Here is a 19,230-nt window from a genome sequence, read left to right on the forward strand (position 1 = left end):
TAGCAAGGAAAGGAATAATGTATAATACTTCTGTAGGAGAATTAACTTGTCTAGGGCAAAAAGCTTATGATGATGATACAAAGAATACAACTTGGTGGTCGGCTTCAAATGTCTCAGAACCATCTAACCCGTTTGCTAGATATGCCAATTTAAAGGATGTGTGGTTTGATCTATCCATCACATCTACTTGGAGAGCCCCAGCAAATTTGTACTGGATCTGTGGTAAGAAAGCCTATTCGGAGTTGCCACAGGACTGGGAAGGGGCATGTGTGTTGGGTATGCTCAAACCATCCTTCTTCTTGTTACCGATTGAAACAGGTGAGACTTTAGGTGTTAAAGTGTATGATGTGAATCATAGGAAGAAAAGGGGACCCATAGAGATAGGCACCTGGGAAGATAATGAATGGCCTCCCCAGCGTATCATAGATTATTATGGGCCAGCCACGTGGGCTGAGGATGGTACTTTTGGTTATAGAACCCCTATTTATATGCTCAACCGCATTATAAGATTACAGGCGGTGGTTGAGATTATCACAAATGAGACATCACAAGCGCTCAATCTTCTAGCGAAGCATAACACCAGGATGAGGACAGCAGTCTACCAGAATAGATTAGCCTTGGATTACCTTTTGGCAGTAGAGGGAGGCGTATGTGGGAAGTTTAACCTAAGCAATTGCTGTCTTCAAATAGACGACGAAGGGCAAGCAATAGCTGAGCTTACTAGCCATATGGTTAAACTAGCGCATGTGCCTACTCAGGTATGGAAAGGGTACAATCCAAGTAGTTGGTTTGGTAGCTGGTATGAGTGGTTCGGAGGGCTTAAGGCAGTGGTAGGTGGAGTCCTACTGATTTTACTGTTGTGTCTACTCCTACCGTGTCTTATACCCTTAGTAGTTAGGTCTGTGCAAAGCCTGATAGGAAGTATAGCAGAGAGGAAGGCTGCTGCACAGATAATGGCGATATATAAGTATAAGGCTCTAGATCAGGGAGAACCAATGCAAGAAGATGAATGTTGAAGATTCACATCATAAGATAAGTCTGGTCTGGTTCAAGGTAACTTGCGGTGTAGGCAAACCAAGGTTAAGTGATGCCTCAAGTAATTGTAAAATGTCAAGAGGCATCAAAGGGGGGAATGTGGTGGAATCTCGGTAAAAATAAATTTAGTAGGCCGAGATTACCACGTGGCATGTGTACGTGCATATGCTGACGTATCGATCAGTTGGATGCACGAGGCAAGATACGATCAGTAGTGTACGGAGCATGTGCAAGAATACAGGATATAGTATTCCCCTCCTCCATTGTGCTGGACAAGCCATGCGGTCAAACAGGAAGTTAATTCTTATTTGTGTTGATTGGTTAAGAGAATGTGCGGGTGGAGCTTAATATGGGAGGAGTTATATGCCTATATAAGGAGCCTGCACTATTGTCCGGGGCTCAGAACTTGTGGTATTTTGGTGACGCTAGTCCCTCTGAGTCCCGATCGGTGATCCAATAAAGAATCTCTTCCTTCCTGAAGAAACCTGTGTCCATCTCTCTGTGCTTGGCTTCCGTCAGTTTCTCCGGTATCAGAAGGATGGGTACAGGTCCTCTAATTTTTGTCTAAACCAGGGGTGCCCAAAAGGTAGACCCCCAGAGGTTTTAAAATGGCAGCTTCCATGATGCTTTGTCATATCTAAAGACATGCAAAGCATCATGGAATTGTAGTTCTACAACATCTGGGGATCTACCTTTGGGGCACCTTTGGTCTAAACATTTAAAAGAAAATGAGAATTTTTCCTGCCACCAAAAAGCTTTCCCATCTGCTTGCAACATGATAATTAGGAGATGATGAGCAGGATGTAGCCTGTTGCTCGCAGGACTGCCAGAAATATGTTTCCTAGTGGATCTCTTTTTACTAGCAGAGTGAATAATTGTCTAAATAGGGATAGAGTATCCTAATAAATTGATAGGTGTGATTCGGTAGCAATGTAATGGGCAAATGCAAATATTACAAGTTTTAGAATGAAAAGTAAACTGTGTACTTTGTCTTTAAAATATTTTGCAAACTGACAAGTTGTTAGAAATGGAACATATTGTTTTTCATAAAATGTTTCTTTAATAAATGACCTCTTAGCCATATTAAGTGAATATGGTGCTCAGACTTTAGTAAGGCCATCTTGTCCTAGATTAGTTTAATTCCCCAAGTCAGGGAATTTCCCGTGTCATGTGCACCCTTACGTTTTAGTCTAAACATAGATAAGATGTTCCCATGTGAAATGACCAAGTTATGGCCTTGTATCTTTGCCAAGTTAAGGTAGGTCCTAAAATTACCTAATTAAAAATCTAAGGTATAAATATGTGTACTTATTAACATTAGGACACAGAGGAGAGATTTTAGAGACAGAGATGCTACTCTGTTTTATCATGACTGATAGAGGTTGACATGTTTTTATTTACTGATATTGCAAGCCTATAATTTAATCGTATAAACTCTGCTATAAATTATTGTAATGGATTTTATATGTCTATATTTATATATTTACTTAGTAAAATATTTAAAAGACATATTGTATTCTCAATTATTTATATATTTTAAATAGAGGATCTCTTACTAACCATATAAAATTATGGCTAAGATATCTGTATCGTTCTATGCTTTAAGACGTTATAGTGGTAAATAGGGGAATCGGCTGCAGTTACAGCAGGACACCAGAGATAAAATGCAAGATTATTTAGACACAATAAACTTCATTTAGAAACAAAATGGTGTACACATTCAAATCAGTATGGATTGCTGAATGAAATAGCATAGGTAGGCAATCACACAAGAGGGAGAATCCAGAAGCCACGCGGACCAGAATTAGGATTGTTGTCACACATGTGGTCCGTAACAGTTACTATGACGTAGGTAATGTTAATTAGGCCCATCATCATATTCGGCCATTATTACAACACTGAATTCATAAATGTGTGCATGGGATAAATACTAGTGTCTCCTGGAACAGTGTTCCTGAGAGCTTTTGTGACAGTATCAAAAAGTTGTGCAAATGAGCTATGATGTAAATCAGTGGTCCCCAACCCAGTCCTCAAGTACCCCCTAAGGATTACCCTGTTGTGTCTAAGGTGTTTTTGGAAAAACAAAAAAACACTTTAGACACAACAGGGTAATCCCTAAGTCCTGGACCAGTAAGGGGTACTTGAGGACTGGGTTGGGAACCCCTGATGTAAATAATTTTAATAAGTGATTTCAAAGACAAAAAAACATTCCCAAGATTTTTGTTTGGACATCTGAAGTACTGTAAATAAGGCCTTAATAAACCCAAGTGATCATGTTTTAACATTGAGTAAAGAAATACACAATCGATATTGCAATGTAGTCTGATTCATATTATTTATTTATTTTATTCTAGATAGAATACATAAATCAACTGAGTGAAATAAACCAATATCAATAAGCACTTATGTTAAAGAAATAAATAGGTATCTTTACGTACAAAGTCCACGAGTCTCATGTGGTGGTTCACATTCTCACCGTCACCTCTTTTCTTCAGAAATCTAGAGACCAAAGGTTAAAAACAGGTGATCTTATTAATGTCCCAAACATTAGCATATGATGCCAGAGAATCTCTGGTAACTTCAAGAAGTTTCTTCTGAATGCCTAAATAGTGAAGCAACTATCAGGCTTTGGACAGATCTTCTGCTCGGCAGGTAAACCCATCTCTGCTGATCGAGAGTGTATGGCTTTATGTCTTCTAATGGAAATTATGTAGGACCTCGTTTAAGAGCATTCTACAAGAAAATTGTGAAATCTTTTTTTGGCAGTGGTTCAGGCATATTCCTTATGACACATTTTGTCTACTATATTCATCTTCCATTGTGGTCAAATATACCTGGAGCCATGCCTGTATCTGTTCTATTGTCAGGTTGTTGTATATTCTGTTCATAGAAAGTGTGCATCCATCTTGGATGGGCTGCTGGTATTATTTAGGTTCACCGTTGGCCTGTTTATAATATGATGAAAAGCCTGCAAGGATTTCAGAAAGCTCACTGGAAGGCTTTGTTACAAGCCTCCCACTTAGGTGCTGCACAGATGGTAACATTATGTTTATAGGCTTCTTTACACAAGCAGATGAGCCAAGGCAGGACTTCTGATCGCTAGCCTGCAGTTCAAATGGTGCCCAACTCCCCAGGTTGACAGGCCTCTTGCTCCCTATGTCCATGGCAGCTTTTCCGTCTTTCTGGTAGCATGCATTAAAATTACTCAGTGGTTTCCTGCAACCCAAGTCTTGGCCAACTTCTCTGTTGCTTACTCTGTATTTTCCAATCCTATCAGTCGGTTTACAACTTCCAATGTCACATCTAGATTCTCTGCAATTCTGGAGGCCTGTTTTGATAACAATTCCTGGTCTCCTGCAATCAAATTCCTGACCAGGTACTGTGCTGCTCGGTGTGCATTTTTCATTAAAATTGGCGGATCTCCTGATCCCAATGTCCCGGCAGACTTCTGTACCACTCCGGTGATAAGTATATGTAATATCTGCAGGTCTCCTAATCATGATGTCCCTGCCATTGTCTCTGCAACTTTGGAGGCATGTGTCAAACTTATTAGAAGGTGTTCTGCTTTTCAGCTCCTGGTCATCTTTTCTGTTTCTCTGGTGGGATGTCTCTGTACTATTAACAGTTCCCCTCCTACCAAGGTCCAGACAAGTATCTCTCTCCCTTTGTCTTTGTGTGTCACAGGTATTAATAAGTCTCCTAGTCCCCATTTCCTGTGCATCTTTTCTGCCACCCTGGTGACCTGTATTGGCTGGCTGAGTACTCTTCTTCAGCAAGGGAGGCAACTTATTCTCATAAACAGGTGTGCGCTGCCTTGGCCTTCTGCTGCTTTGTTGATGTTCTGGTTGCTTCTGTGTGAAAAGATGCGAATCCAGCATGCGGTTCAGAGATTGATAGGACAACAATGAGCTGTATTGTGCCCATGTGTTTGGTCCGGGGAATATACGTCTAAAGCCCTCACTCCTCTCGTACTCCTGCTTGACTATTTGCAAGATCTCCTTCTCTTCATGCGGGTTGGATCTGGTCAGTCCTCTAAAAGTCTTTTGATTTCCTCCCTGGATATATTCCTCAGATGTTGCAGAGCCCCCTTCGTTCTTCAGCTGGGGATCCAGACATTCTATCCCAATTAGTGTAAACATGTCTGTGATTACATTCGTCTTCACCTTTAAATCCAAGGGTGCATCACAATTGAGAGAAGGAGACAAGTTCACTTCTAGCAACCAGGGTTTTAAATTCTCATCGAGTAAAACGTCAAATCCATACAGTTCAAAACAGTTTCTTCTGTAATTGTGTGTTGACTTAGTTGCTAAAGCAATGTTGGCTTCTGCTGAAATAATAGTTTTTATTATAAGAGCCTCTATCTGGATTGTAAGTGCTGCTGTATCTTTTCCTTGTTTCTTTAAATAGCAAAGCATAGCACTCCAGCTCCACTTGCTTCCATAATCCTCCCTTTCTGGGTCATCGCACCTAACATAAGATGTGCTTGCCTTGTTGATGCTGTAGTTTGTAAGATGCATAAATTTATTTTCCATCATGTCCCCTGTGGGATTATATTTTGTTGTTGCAAATCTGGCAAGTCCTTCATCATACAGATAGATAACTAGGGGATAGAACGATGTGACCAACACATATAAACGGACATCAAATTTGAACCCTTCAACGAGGAGGGGGTTACTAATGTATTGAGATACTACAACATTGTCCTTTGGGCTGATCTGATCTATTGAATTAATGATGTAAATTCCACGGCCTCGCGAGGAAGAGGCAGGTTTAACAATCCAAGGACCTTCAGTCCCACAAAAAGCCTTGCGAAAGTCCTCGTATTCATTAGGAAGCACGTAACTTTCGGGCAAAAAGTTATACTTTTGGCTCCCATGTTTCCGTTGCATTTTTTTAATGTTCTTGTACAGTAAATCTTTTCGGCCCAGCTCCGAGGATTTAGGAAAGTGATTGACCTTTTGGAAGCTGGGAAGGTTGTTCATAATAGATGGGTTTATATGGCTGGTTGACCACATCAAGTTGAAATGTTTGCTAGTGCCTTCAACTTCCTTGAATCCATGAGTACAGAGAATGTCGCGGACCAGCTTATTTCCAGAGCTGTCCATTTTATAGAACATGTTGTAATGTTCTCCCACTTTGCACAGAGATAACTCGCTATTTAAACGCTTAATGTCCTGAAACTTCACGATTGGTATTTTGTAAGATCCTCCAGTCCACAGGACTGATGGGTGATCCCCTCTGTGCCCATTCTTCTGGCACTCAGATGGCCCCAAATGCTCATGCTGCTCCCAAAGCATGATAATGTGCGTGGTTGGTCTCTGTATCTGTTTGATAACAATAAGTTAATATTAGTAACAATCAATCAATAATACATTTGCAGCTGCTAGTTTAAATTGTTCTACTGTATGCTAAATATTGTGTAAGTCCTACGATATGCACTAGGCAAATGAACCAATACCAGTGTGGATTAGACTTATTAAATAAGCCAAGCAATATGAGGTAGCAAAAAAGTTAAATACATAAATGAATACTTATTTGTAAACGTGTTCAATGTAGCATTCTGAGTATCACCTTAAATCTAAATAACGAAAACATATAGTGCACAGCATCTGTACAACAGATATAATATGAATAGAAAATGTATTCTCAGGTATATATCACAATATAAATATGGGGAGAGGATATTGCACACAAAATAAAAGAGGAGCATTAAAAGGTACTAGTCTGGGGGGCGTGGCTGGCTACAATACTGAACAGACGTCTTTCCACGGGGCTCTGCAAAGGCCCAGGGAAACAGAGACTTAAGCAACAGTGAAATTAAGTTTTAAAGCCAAAAACAGTGACACTCCTCAAGCAGAGACAATGAGGCTCAAAAATAAGTGGCCTCATCGCCAAGAACCGACTAAACATCCTGATCTACGACTCTCTTTTGAGCGGCCTGCGCTGCTATAGAAATCAAAGATGGCGCCTGAGGCCCAATATGACACAGAGGAGTCATAGGCCTCGCAGGCCGACTGAAAGGCCGTGCCCTCTCCCTCATCGGATGAAGCTTCCTTTCTGTCTGGGTCCGAAGAGGACAAGTCACCCTCAACAAAAGGGGACATAAAGCATCTCCTGGTGGACCTCAGAAAAGTATGGAAGCAAGATCTCCGGGAGGTTCAGATCGAAATGGGGGTGGTCCACCAAAAAGTCCGGGAGTTGGAAATAAGAGAGACCTCCAGAGAAGTTAAGTCCCAAGCCACCGACAAGAAGTTGACAGAACTCACCTCTCAGGTGCAGCAGCTGAGCAGAGTGGTGACTACGCTGGAAGTCCGCCACAGGCAAAGAATCGAGAATACGGTCGAGAATACGAGGTCGAGAATACGAGGCTCCTACTGTGGGTCCGCAATATACTGACATCCATGGGCATCGAAAGCAACTCATACTTACCATTGATCTCCTCAGTGTTCAGAGTACGAAAATCAGCCACAGCACCAAGTGGAGCACCCAGAGACATCATAGCAGTGACCAGAGATGTGTCTGCGAGGTCAGAGATAATGCAACGTTCCAGGGAGATGGGGTCGGTGCATTGTGAGGGTCACACTCGCCCCACAGCCCTGTCACACACATCCTCCATCACTTTATCACACTCACCTCTTACCCCCTGTCACATCAATGTCCCCTAATCATGTCATGCTCACCTCCCCTCGCCCTGCCACACCTACTCCTCCAACCATGAAACATTGCTTTCTGCATGCAATCTTGCACCTTAAAGGGATATTACACCTGATTTAAATTTCACCATTTTCAGCATTGATTTGATATTTTAAGCGCCTTCATTTAGTCACTTTAATTATTAACATTTAATATGATATATCTACCTTGTGTGTCACTTTATTTTGGTACCGCTGCTCTTTTAAGCTTCGGTGCTGCTGCCCTGTTAAGCCTGTGTTCAGTGTCCTGCTAAACAGTGCAACGAGTTAGCTGAAGCAGTACCAGCACTGTCAACTGAGAGGATCGTTATGAGCTCAGTGACGCATTGTGAGGTCAGTGGAACACTGGGACCTCATAGACATTTATAGAGATTTATCTAGTTTTCCAAAAGGGATTTTTGTTTCTATCGACTTTTATTTTCTTGTTGTTCTTTTCTAAATTTGAATTGCAGTGAAAGATTGTACAAAAACTGTGTAGCTTATGGCAGCCTCATTTGAAGGAACAGTATAGTCGGAATGCAAATCTGTATTCCAAACGCTATAGTGTTGTTGTCTTTACTGGTAGACATGTCACCCCTTCCCTCAGGTACAACAAATGCTAAGAAAATAAAGATTTTCTCATCTTGCCCCTGTGCAGAGGCTTCCTTGGTGCTGCTCAGTTTTCCTCCCGCGGCAACGTAACAGAGGAGGAAGAGATTTCTCTGCAATGTCCAATCTATTGGGGGACATAATGTGCATGCGCGGCACGTTCAACGTTCCCATAGAAAAAGCATCAAATCATTGCTTTCATATGGAGCTTCTGTGGCACGTGACTCTTTTATAACCAGTAAAAATGATAAACTGATAAGTTTTAAATGGCAGCTCAGTTATCAATACACCTCAGGAGAACAGCCAATAACATACTTCCCAAATGTCCCTATGTAGGAGTGACAGTCTCTATTGTGAGGCCAAATCCGTCTTTCTCTCTTTTCTACACTAATGTCCCCCTTTTCTAGGAGCTCCAAATTGTTGTTGTGTCTGAGTGTATAACAAAGCTCCACAGCAATAACTCTCACAGTAATGTGTCTTTAAACTGCACAAAAGGTGTATAGAAATCAGTTTCTGGGAAGTCTTTCAAAAGCAGCCTAACAAAAGATTTTATAATCAATTATCTTTTTAATTTTATAGTGGATAGATCTAGGCAATATTTATATATGCTGCTATATGTAATGTTGTTTTTTTTTTTTAATACAATTTTAGGTATTTACATGAATACTCAAAGTGTGCTCTATTGGTTATAGTGTCAGGAGTGTCTGTGTCATGCCTTAATTATGATATCCTCTTACTTCCTGGTTCCACGGAGCTAAGCCACACCTCTTTATGACACGGTCTCCCTATTTAATCTGACCGCACCAGCTGATCGACGCTGGATTATTGAACTACGTTCCGTACTCACGAACCGGCTGCAACATCGTTGTGAAAGCCCTCTGTTACCGGACCGGACTGGAAGACTTCAAGTTCCCTTCACCTTTCCTCATCCACGACTAAAGCGGAACTCTCACCATTCAGGATAAACCGCCTCTGAGGAAATCTCGGGAACCAGTGTTCTATGTGCCGGAAGCTAAGTAAAACCTCTGTTATAAGCGTTGCATCTCAAAGCTGTTATTTCCTGTCTCCAAGTCCTTCGTTAAAACAACCTCCTTACAGCTAACTTCAACTCATACTTTGTCTCAGTTAGCTGCATCTGTCTTACTTCAGTTTAAGTCTATGGAACAGCTATTGTAATTTCTTATCACCTAAATAATTAATACTACTAAGGACTCTTTCTGATTCAGTCATCGTTTACTACTTAAAGCTACAGTGCATATAATTGTGGACTTCAGTCATCGTTTACTACTTAAAGCTACAGTGCATATAATTGTGGACTTCAGTCATCGTTTATTACTTAAAGCTACAGTGCATATAATTGTGGACTTCAGTTATCGTTTACTACTTAAAGCTACAGTGCCTATAATTGTGGACTTCAGTTATCGTTTATTACTTAAAGCTACAGTACCTGTAAATTGGAATTAAAGTCAATACCTTTTACTTTTTATAATAAATATTCAAACTATACGAAATCTGCAGTTGTGTTCCTTCATAACAAATGTTTAGACGTGACAGTCTGTCACCTTGTCGTCTCCTCCAGGACTGGATTGACCTAGGGGCTAATGGAGTTTACGCTCCAGGCCCATGCCGATAGAACAGGTCCATTGATTTAATTATTTTTTTTTATTATTTGTCATTGAGTACATTACCGAAATTCTTTGCAGATTGCTAGCACTGCTTCCTGTCCTTTATAGTACATATGCTTGGTGTAACTTGTGGGATTTACGCTCATATATAGACATTAAACAACAGTAAAGAGATAAAATCATGTTCCTAAACCAAAGACTCCAAATGAAATAGCCAAAGCCTCTTTACTTTCAGGACGTTAAAGAGGTCTACACTAAGTTCCGTGTTTTCCTCTTTTGGTAGTGAATATCCTGTGCAAATGGAGCTCACTTTGTGAATTAATGTTTTGCCTGCAGAGCTCATCAGAGGAAATTGGAATAAAATCGAAACAACCAAGTTTGAGATGTTTGTGAAACTTGATCATGCCAGGCCTGAGTTCAGCTTAGTACATACATAAACAATCACGGGGGGTTGAGAACTCTTAGATTGGGACCTTCTTTGAATGCAGCAGCTGGAGACAGATATAGATATTAAAGTGACACACTGTTAGCACACACATTTCACTTGGTAAATATTTATTTATGGTCACAATTTACTGATAAACATGTTCAGAAAATTAACTTTTTACAATGTAGGCAGTTTTTGATTAGAAAAAAAAGGTACCTTAAAATTAGTCAACATGCTGTATGTAAAAAACAAATGTTGTACAAAATGATGGCCCTGTACCAAGCAGCACAAACAAGATTTAAATAGCTTTAAACTACTTATGATTTATTATAAAAAGCATAATTGTGGACATATTTTAAAAAAAAAATGTCTAATTCTGGTTACTTAATAACAATATAATGTAATACCACATCCCCATCACACACACACACATGTATAATTTATTAAACATTTTGGTCACATGCAAATAAAAAAATCACACCAAAAAAATATAAACAAAGCGCACTGCAATAACTTAGTGCGCAAAGAAACATACTTCGGGGTGAGGGGGAAGGATTTCGGTAATATTACAGATCCTGCTAAAAGCAGGATTTAGTGTACATTCTTAAATGATAATCTAGGACAGGGTGCCCAAAAGGTAGATGCCCAGATGTTTTAGAACTACAACTCCCATGTGGCTTTGCATGCCTTTAAAATGCTAAAAAATGAGAAAGCTTCGTGGAAGCTGTAGTTTTGAAACATCTGGGGACCTACCTCTTGGGCACCCCTAATCTAGAATAAGCAATGCCCAATCTATAAAGTCTGATATTGTTTTTAGTAGTACAAATATTTCTACGCGCACAGTTATTCTTTTTCTCATATGTCAGTCTTGTAAAATTAGCAATTGTTTTAATGACAAGTCATACTTTCATAACTTTGACTGCATCCAGGATTTGATTGTAATAACCAAACATAAAATGTGTTAAATAAACATTCTAAACCCCCAATCCATTACACCTTAAGGAAGTAGTATTGATGTTTACACCTGGTGCTTTTTTCTCTGGGAGTGTAAAACATTTAGAGAAACAACATTTAGATTTGTCAGAGAAGAAATCTCTAGTGGACGTCAGACAGACAGCCACTAGAGGCATTTTATCATGGAGACCTTTGAAAAATTGGGGCAAAAAAGAGAAAACAGTATATAATTCGTTTGACTGTATTAAAGGAAAAAGTGTACAAAAATATTGTTTTGCCAAAACCAAGGCTCTTCTGGCATCCAAAGTTATAGCTATAGATAAGCTCACCCAGTCACCTAGAGACATTATAAAAAGGCAGTGTACTCCCTCATTATCTGGCTAATACCTACAGGACTCTTGATACACTGGTTTTTGAATAATCTATGCAAAATCTGCGATACCAAGGATTTGCGTGAATTGGACACAAATACCTTCTAAGTAACTGATCTACAGGACTTTTATTTCCCTGTACGTTCCAGGCACAGCCTTCTTCAAAATGTCCAGAGTTGTTATGGTGCCAGGAGCGTTTTAAGGCAGTGCGCTCCCTTTTAGGGTATCAGCTTATGATAAAAAAAATGTAAACAAAAATCTCAGATGCGGTGCGAACGAAGATATTTTCTCACAGACTTTTTAAATCTTTTTAAGCAAAACACAACTTGACCAAGCACAATTTCAGTTTTTGCATTCACATACATTCACATTCATAACAGAAAAGAACTTTCACATACATTTTACTGGTGACATAGTAACTTTATCCCATCACAAATCCCCATCAGTAGGTGTTAATACATTAAAATACGGGGAGATCTTTTACACTGAATATACTATATGGAAGAAAGGCTGGTGTAAGTAATTTGCTACACACTCCTCTGCTGTGTCTATTTCTTGAGCGTTTTCCAAGCAGGATGTACGTTCACAGTAAACAGACTCTCCACGCTGGTATGTACTCACTAAACCGGGGGTTGTAGATAATTGAGAAAGAAATTGCAAAAAGCATTCCCCGACTGTTTCAGCTCAGCTATTTTGGCTCAAAATTAGCAATTCTCTGATCAGTTCTCCACAACACCAAGTTTAAAGGGTTACTTCACCATGACCACTTTTGCTTTTTGAAGTGGTCATGGTGGTAGGAGTCTGGATGTGCAGTGTTTCTGCTTGAAATTTGCTCTTGTGTGCTGGGGGCAAGTTGCACTCCCAGCACACAAGACTTAGGCAGGCCAAAGCTGCCTAATGTCAATTCTGTGCAAACCTCCCCCATCACAAAACATTTGTTGGCAGCGTGCAGTGCATTAAGTGCTTGTCCTTTGTAGGCAGAGCCCGCAAGGAAGAAGCTCTTGTCTCCCCTCCCACCCACACTGATTGTAGTCTCCCACCCCCAATTTCATTCACATTTTTTTTTAAATGCCACACTCAATCCTCCTTCATTCCCTCCGCTGGCTCAGAGCGCTCTATGAGAAGCTAATCATTGGACCTCGGCGCTGCTCCCATGACGTCAGACGGAGGTGTGCCGAGCAGCACCTGGAAGTTTTTCCCAGGACCGGATTAAGGTAAGTAAACTCGATTTTAAAATGCTCCTTTTTTTTGTTAGGGGGACCAATTGAATAATGCCAATAGGTCATTATTCTATCATAAGTTAAAGAGGGTTGGAGAAACCCTTTAATGAAACAACACAGTCAAGGTTATTCACAGATCTAGAAATATTTTAAATCAGCTATCCTGGTTCTGCTGCCTTGGTGTGAAATTTGAAATTCACTTTGAATTCTCACTTTATTTAATAGCCATGCCAGTGTTCTATAACAGCATTAGAGGACACTGTGAGCACCTCAGATGTATGCTGGTTTTGTCATTACTCAATTCTCTCTAGTTTTCATGAAACAAAACATTTTGCAGCATTCTGCAGCATAAATGAACACAATAGACTCCCAGACCAATTCATTTCAATTAAGTAATCTGTGTGCACTGTCACAGTTCCCTTGACCCTGCAAAGTAAAATATTGCAGTTTTTGAGGAACATCAATGTTTACATTGCAGGGTTAAGTCCATCTCTAGTAGTTGTCAGTAAAACAGTCATGTAATGCAGAAGCTCTGTAGGAAAGCAATGATTCCATGCTTTCCTATGGGAAAATTTGAATGCTCACACAGCGCTTGCGCATTAGATCATAGAGGAGCATGGCAAGCATTGAGTAGCATTGGTTTGGAAAACGTGGGGAGGTGATGTCGCTGAGGCAGAAATGGGAGCAGCATCGAGGGAGTCTTGGCACTGGTAAAAAGGAAGTAGTTCTTCATTTTTTGCCCAGAGTAGACTGACTACAAGTAAGGACAGAAGCACTATAGATTTAGGAATACAGTGTTATTACTGTTCCTTAAGCCTGCGTTTTTAGCCAAATTCTCTTTACAATCATGGTGTACCTAGACTATTCTCTGCTTCTCAGGACGTGCTAAGCCACTGTGAGCAATGTGAGATGAGCTGCTGGAAGACAGCAAGCCTGCAAGAGGGCAGCCAGGGACACATAGGGTGAGTATTATCACTAGATGTACAGCTGTCTGCTTGTAGATTTTATGCTACTATGCTTTGACTTGCATCTTCTATAAGTCAGTTCCAGGGACTGTCTCCTGTACAGCAGGTTCTAGTTTAGGGCTATTGGAAGCAGAGCAGTAATTGTAATAAAGGTTCCAATGTAGTATTATCCATCTCAAAAAGCATGTTATTAGAGGTCAAACTTTAAACTAGTTAACCCTTTCAGGCTCTGCAGATTAACCTTGTTTGCATTTTTGCCTCCCTGCAACATACTGCCGCAACATTACGACAATTATTGGCAACATCTCTGGAACGAGAAGAAAAAGTTTGTATTTCTTTAGATATTGTTGTATAGGTTGACATTATAAAGGACCAGGATGTACCCATTGATCTCTGGCAGGGATTCGGTTTGCAGCAGCTATATGTGTACAAGGCAATATGTCTATCGTTGCTCCAGATATTTAACATACTGTCTCTAGTAGTGCTGAAGTAATGATTCTCATAGAGAATCATTGCTTTACTATGATTGACTTCAGAAAGGAAACTGGTTGAGACCAGAGGAAGAAATGAGAGACCAGCAGCCTAGAAGCTGCTAGTTAGAAAAAAGAAAGAGAGACAAACAAGTCTTTATGGCTAGAATTTCACAAAACTATTTATACAAGGGCAAAGTAGTAAAGAACTAGTAACAAATGCACATAAGTATACGGAATGTCAGTTTTAGCACAGAGAGTTCCCTTAAATTTCATCTACATTCCATAGAATGGCATACCATCCTTTTTTGTAGTACAAAGTATTTTTAAACATAGTCCAACAGGGCGCATTAGGATTGACATCTATTTTAAGACCTAATTGTCACAGATTTGTTATATATTTACCTTTTATAAATCGGCCTCCCCACACATAAATAATATCCAACTATTAGCTTAATGGCTGTTCTTTATGTGCATGATAAAATAATGTCCATGTATCAAACGTAGTTTGATTTAAAATCTTAGTGCAACCAAGAAACCTCTCTTTAAGAAGGTTGAAAACTGAAAAACATAAAGAAGCAAACCAGGCATACATTAAACCATATACTCTATATAAGGCACCAATTATATTCCCTAGATATTGTCTGTAACAAAATAATCATTAAATATAAAAAGATTGTAACTTTAGGCATTTACTAAACGGAGGTTATGTGGCTGCTCCGGATAGAGTACGGAGTCCATATAATGATCTGTGCTATAGCAATGCAGAGAGGAACAAGGCAGGTCATGTAGAACATAGCACCGTGAAGATCTAAAAACAAACTGAACAGAAGAAAAAAAAAAAATAAAGAAATCAGGGTTATTTCGTGTAATAACTTCTTTTTGTGCACATACTATAATGTTAAAACTATATCAAGTTGAAAAAAATTCTTATTCCTGAACCACTGTAAGAGATGTAGACTAACCGCATGTGTTAATGTGCATTGACCTCTTAATGACCATCTTCATAATAATCTGTTCTCACCCCGCTTATAATTTATATATATAAAACATATAACAAAATGTAAAAAGACATACAAGATATTACAGTATCATGAAATATCATTAACATAGGTCAAATAGCAATTGATTGAGAGTATAAAACATAACAACACCTCCTTTTACAATTTTAAAGAGTTAGGCTAAAGGAATCGTGTATGATAACCAAACATAATAGAAACCATCAAATTGGTTTAAAAGAGAAAAGAAAGAGTAGACTATTTGGCGTGAGACCCAACCCAAGCTTCCTCAACCTATGCCACTCTGTGGGAAGTCAAGTACATGATGTTGCACTGGTGCTAGGGCCCAACAAGCTCTCCGAGATTAAACCACCCAAGAGCTGTGGATTGTTAAGAAGTCTCCGGGTTCCAGGAGCAGCATGCACTCTATCCACTGCTCAGTCCACCCTGACTCTAAACTTGTTTTTCCTTAAATGTCCCACCTTAAGCCCTACTATCCAGTGGCGCGGTGTGCGAGACTGTCTTTGTGTGGGTGAAAGTTGCAAGAACCTGCTGCAATTCTATCAAGTTGGAACCCAGTATAGCAGTTGAGTCGTTTGCCCCTGCACTTACTCTGTAAGACAACTATATATAAAAAAACAGTGTATATATATACACACATATACAGTTGCAAGAAAAAGTATGTGAACCCTTTGGAATGATATGGATTTCTGCACAAATTGGTCATAAAATGTGATCTGATCATCATCTAAGTCACAACAATAGACAACCACAGTCTGCTTAAACTAATAACACACAAAGAATGAAATGTTGCCATGTTTTTATTGAACACACCATGTAAACATTCACAGTGGAGGTGGAAAAAGTATGTGAACCCCTAGACTAATGACATCTCCAAGAGCTAATTGGAGTGAGATGTCAGCCAACTGGAGTCCAATCAATGAGATGAGATTGGAGGTGTTGGTTACAGCTGCCCTGCCTTATAAAAAACACACACCAGTTCTGGGTTTGCTTTTCATAAGAAGCATTGCCTGATGTGAATGATGCCTCGCACAAAAGAGCTCTCAGAAGACCTACGATTAAGAATTGTTGACTTGCATAAAGCTGGAAAGGGTTATAAAAGTATCTCCAAAAGCCTTGCTGTTCATCAGTCCATGGTAAGACAAATTGTCTATAAATGGAGAAAGTTCAGCACTGCTGCTACTCTCCCTAGGAGTGGCTACCCTGTAAAGATGACTGCAAGAACATAGCGCAGACTGCTCAATGAGGTGAAGAAGAATCCTAGAGTGTCAGCTAAAGACTTACAAAAGTCACTGGCAAATGCTAACATCCCTGTTAGCGAATCTACAATACGTAAAACACTAAACAAGAATGGATTTCATGGGAGGATACCAGAGAGGAAGCCACTGCTGTCCAAACAAAACATTGCTGCACGTTTACAGTTTGCACAATAGCACCTGGATGTTCCACAGCAGTACTGGCAAAATATTCTGTGGACAGATGAAACCAAAGTTGAGTTGTTTGGAAGAAACACACAACACTATGTGTGGCGAAAAAAAGGCACAGCACACCAACATCAAAACCTCATCCTAACTGTGAAGCATGGTGGTGGGGGCATCATGGTTTGGGGCTGCTTTGCTGCGTCAGGGCCTGGACGGATTGCTATCATCGAAGGAAAAATGAATTCCCAAGTTTATCAAGACATTTTGCAGGAGAACTTAAGGCCATCTGTCTACCAGCTAAAGCTCAACAGAAGATGGGTGTTGCAACAGGACAATGACCCAAAGCATAAAAGTAAATCAACAATAGAATGGCTTAAACAGAAGAAAATACACCTTCTGAAGTGGCCCAGTCAGAGTCCTGACCTCAACCCGATTGAGATGCTGTGGCATGACCTCAAGAAAGCGATTCACACCAGACATCCCAAGAATATTGCTGAACTGAAACAGTACTGTAAAGAGGAATGGTCAAGAATTACTCCTGACCGTTGTGCACGTCTGATCTGCAACTACAGGAAACGTTTGGTTGAAGTTATTGCTGCCAAAGGAGGTTCAACCAGTTATTAAATCCAAGGGTTCACATACTTTTTCCACCTGCAATGTGAATGTTTACATGGTGTGTTCAATAAAAACATGGCAACATTTCATTATTTGTGTGTTATTAGTTTAAGCAGACTGTGATTGTCTATTGTTGTGACTTAGATGATCAGATCACATTTTATGACCAATTTGTGCAGAAATCCATATCATTCCAAAGGGTTCACATACTTTTTCTTGCAACTGTGTATATATATATATATATATATACACAATAAACAAGATCCAGCGCACTCTCCTATCTACTAAACAGCAACTTCAATGTTGACAGATTTTTAGTTTTTAAAAGGTTTTTTTTAAAAAACACCTTATCTAGGCAAAAAATAATGGGGATTTAGTTACATTATATGATCATACATTGCATAAGCCTGCCACAACGTCAATGTACCCCATCTTTGGCAGGTCCTACTCTCACAGTCTAATGTCTGCTCTTATGAGATTAACCCACTTACTTGGGGAAAAAATTCCATCTGAGGCTCTCTGCAGTACAAGGCTAAATAGGGACCTGAGATGAGGCACCTGTGACAGGGAGGGGTGCAAAACCAAGGAGTTGGCTAGACTCCCAAATATATACATATGGAACATGGGGGGGTGGCTGCACTCACCTGAACATGCTTAAATGGGGTGCTGCTGGGGGCCATATTATACAATAAACAAGATCCAGCGCACTCTCCTATCTACTAAACAGCAACTTCAATGTTGACAGATGTAACTAAATCCCCATTATTTTTTGCCTAGATAAGGTGTTTTTTTTAAAAAAAACCTTTTAAAAACTAATAAAATCTGTCAACATTGAAGTTGCTGTTTAGTAGATAGGAGAGTGCGCTGGATCTTGTTTATTGTATTGTGGTGGAATCTCGGTAAAAATAAATTTAGTAGGCCGAGATTACCACGTGGCATGTGTACGTGCATATGCTGACGTATCGATCAGTTGGTTGCACGAGGCAAGATACGATCAGTAGTGTACGGAGCATGTGCAAGAATACAGGATGTAGTATTCCCCTACTCCATTGTGCTGGACAAGCCATGCGGTCAAGCAGGAAGTTAATTCTTATTTGTATTGATTGGTCAAGAGAATGTGCGGGTGGAGCTTAATATGGGAGGAGTTATGTGCCTATATAAGGAGCCTGCACTATTGTCCGGGGCTCAGAACTTGTGGTATTTTGGTGACGCTAGTCCCTCTGAGTCCCGATCGGTGATCCAATAAAGAATCTCTTCCTTCCTGAAGAAACCTGTGTCCATCTCTCTGTGCTTCGCTTCCGTCAGTTTCTCCGGTATCATTTGGTGCATTGGCCGGGAAGCTCATCGTTCAACGGTAGCTGAGAGGCAGAGGCGTGAGACGGTCTATCTTTGCCCACGTTCTCTACGGCTGCACCCCTGAACTTCTGCGTGGACCTCCCTTCGTCTCGGCGCCACTGGTCTGTTGTCCAGGAGATCATCGGCCTCTACGTGAGAAGTGCTGGGGTGTCCCCGTCGATGAGTGTGAACTCAGGTTCAGGAACGAGGAGGTAAGACAACTGCTGTTTTAGACGGCAGACCCACTAGGGGTATACCGATTGTGCGGTAGGCCCATAAGGGGTTATTTGTGTATGGAATCTGCCCCCTCTGTCGGAGGGAAGGAGCGAAGGCGCACCGCTCGATCGAACGCTCTTTAGTCAGACCGTTTGATTTTGTTAGTCAGGCGGGGCTCTGGTGTAAATAGCCCTAGCCGGACACCGGTGTCTTGTCTAGACTAGCGTTCTAGGGTGTATATTTTGTTCGCTAGGTCGGAGGGACCGGGAGACTAAGC

The 19,230-nt window shown here is 40.4% G+C and overlaps 2 protein-coding genes across 2 annotated transcripts in view; both read right to left on the reverse strand.

Annotated features, from left to right (window-relative positions):
- Nucleotides 1–3,959: 3,959 nt before the first annotated feature.
- LOC134571309 (tubulin polyglutamylase TTLL5-like) lies at nt 3,960–6,355 on the reverse strand. The gene has a single exon (XM_063429485.1). It carries the CDS (start codon nt 6,330–6,332, stop codon nt 3,960–3,962), a length of 2,373 nt encoding a protein of 790 aa, XP_063285555.1. The 5' UTR covers nt 6,333–6,355.
- An 8,414-nt stretch (nt 6,356–14,769) lies between these two features.
- The window catches only part of LOC134571779 (transmembrane protein 180-like), a 57,270-nt gene continuing 52,809 nt past the window's right edge, over nt 14,770–19,230 (reverse strand). Inside the window, exon 7 of the mRNA XM_063430363.1 lies at nt 14,770–15,169. Within this exon, the coding sequence (XP_063286433.1) occupies nt 15,043–15,169 (127 nt within the window). The 3' untranslated portion in view covers nt 14,770–15,042. The remainder of the gene's footprint in view (nt 15,170–19,230) is intronic.

This window comes from Pelobates fuscus, chromosome 8, assembly GCF_036172605.1.
Source record: "Pelobates fuscus isolate aPelFus1 chromosome 8, aPelFus1.pri, whole genome shotgun sequence".
Lineage (NCBI taxonomy): Eukaryota > Metazoa > Chordata > Amphibia > Anura > Pelobatidae > Pelobates > Pelobates fuscus.

Excerpts from the sequence above, each read along its gene's own strand:
- LOC134571309 (XM_063429485.1), bottom strand. The coding sequence starts at position 6,332 with ATGCTTTGGGAGCAGCATGAGCATTTGGGGCCATCTGAGTGCCAGAAG.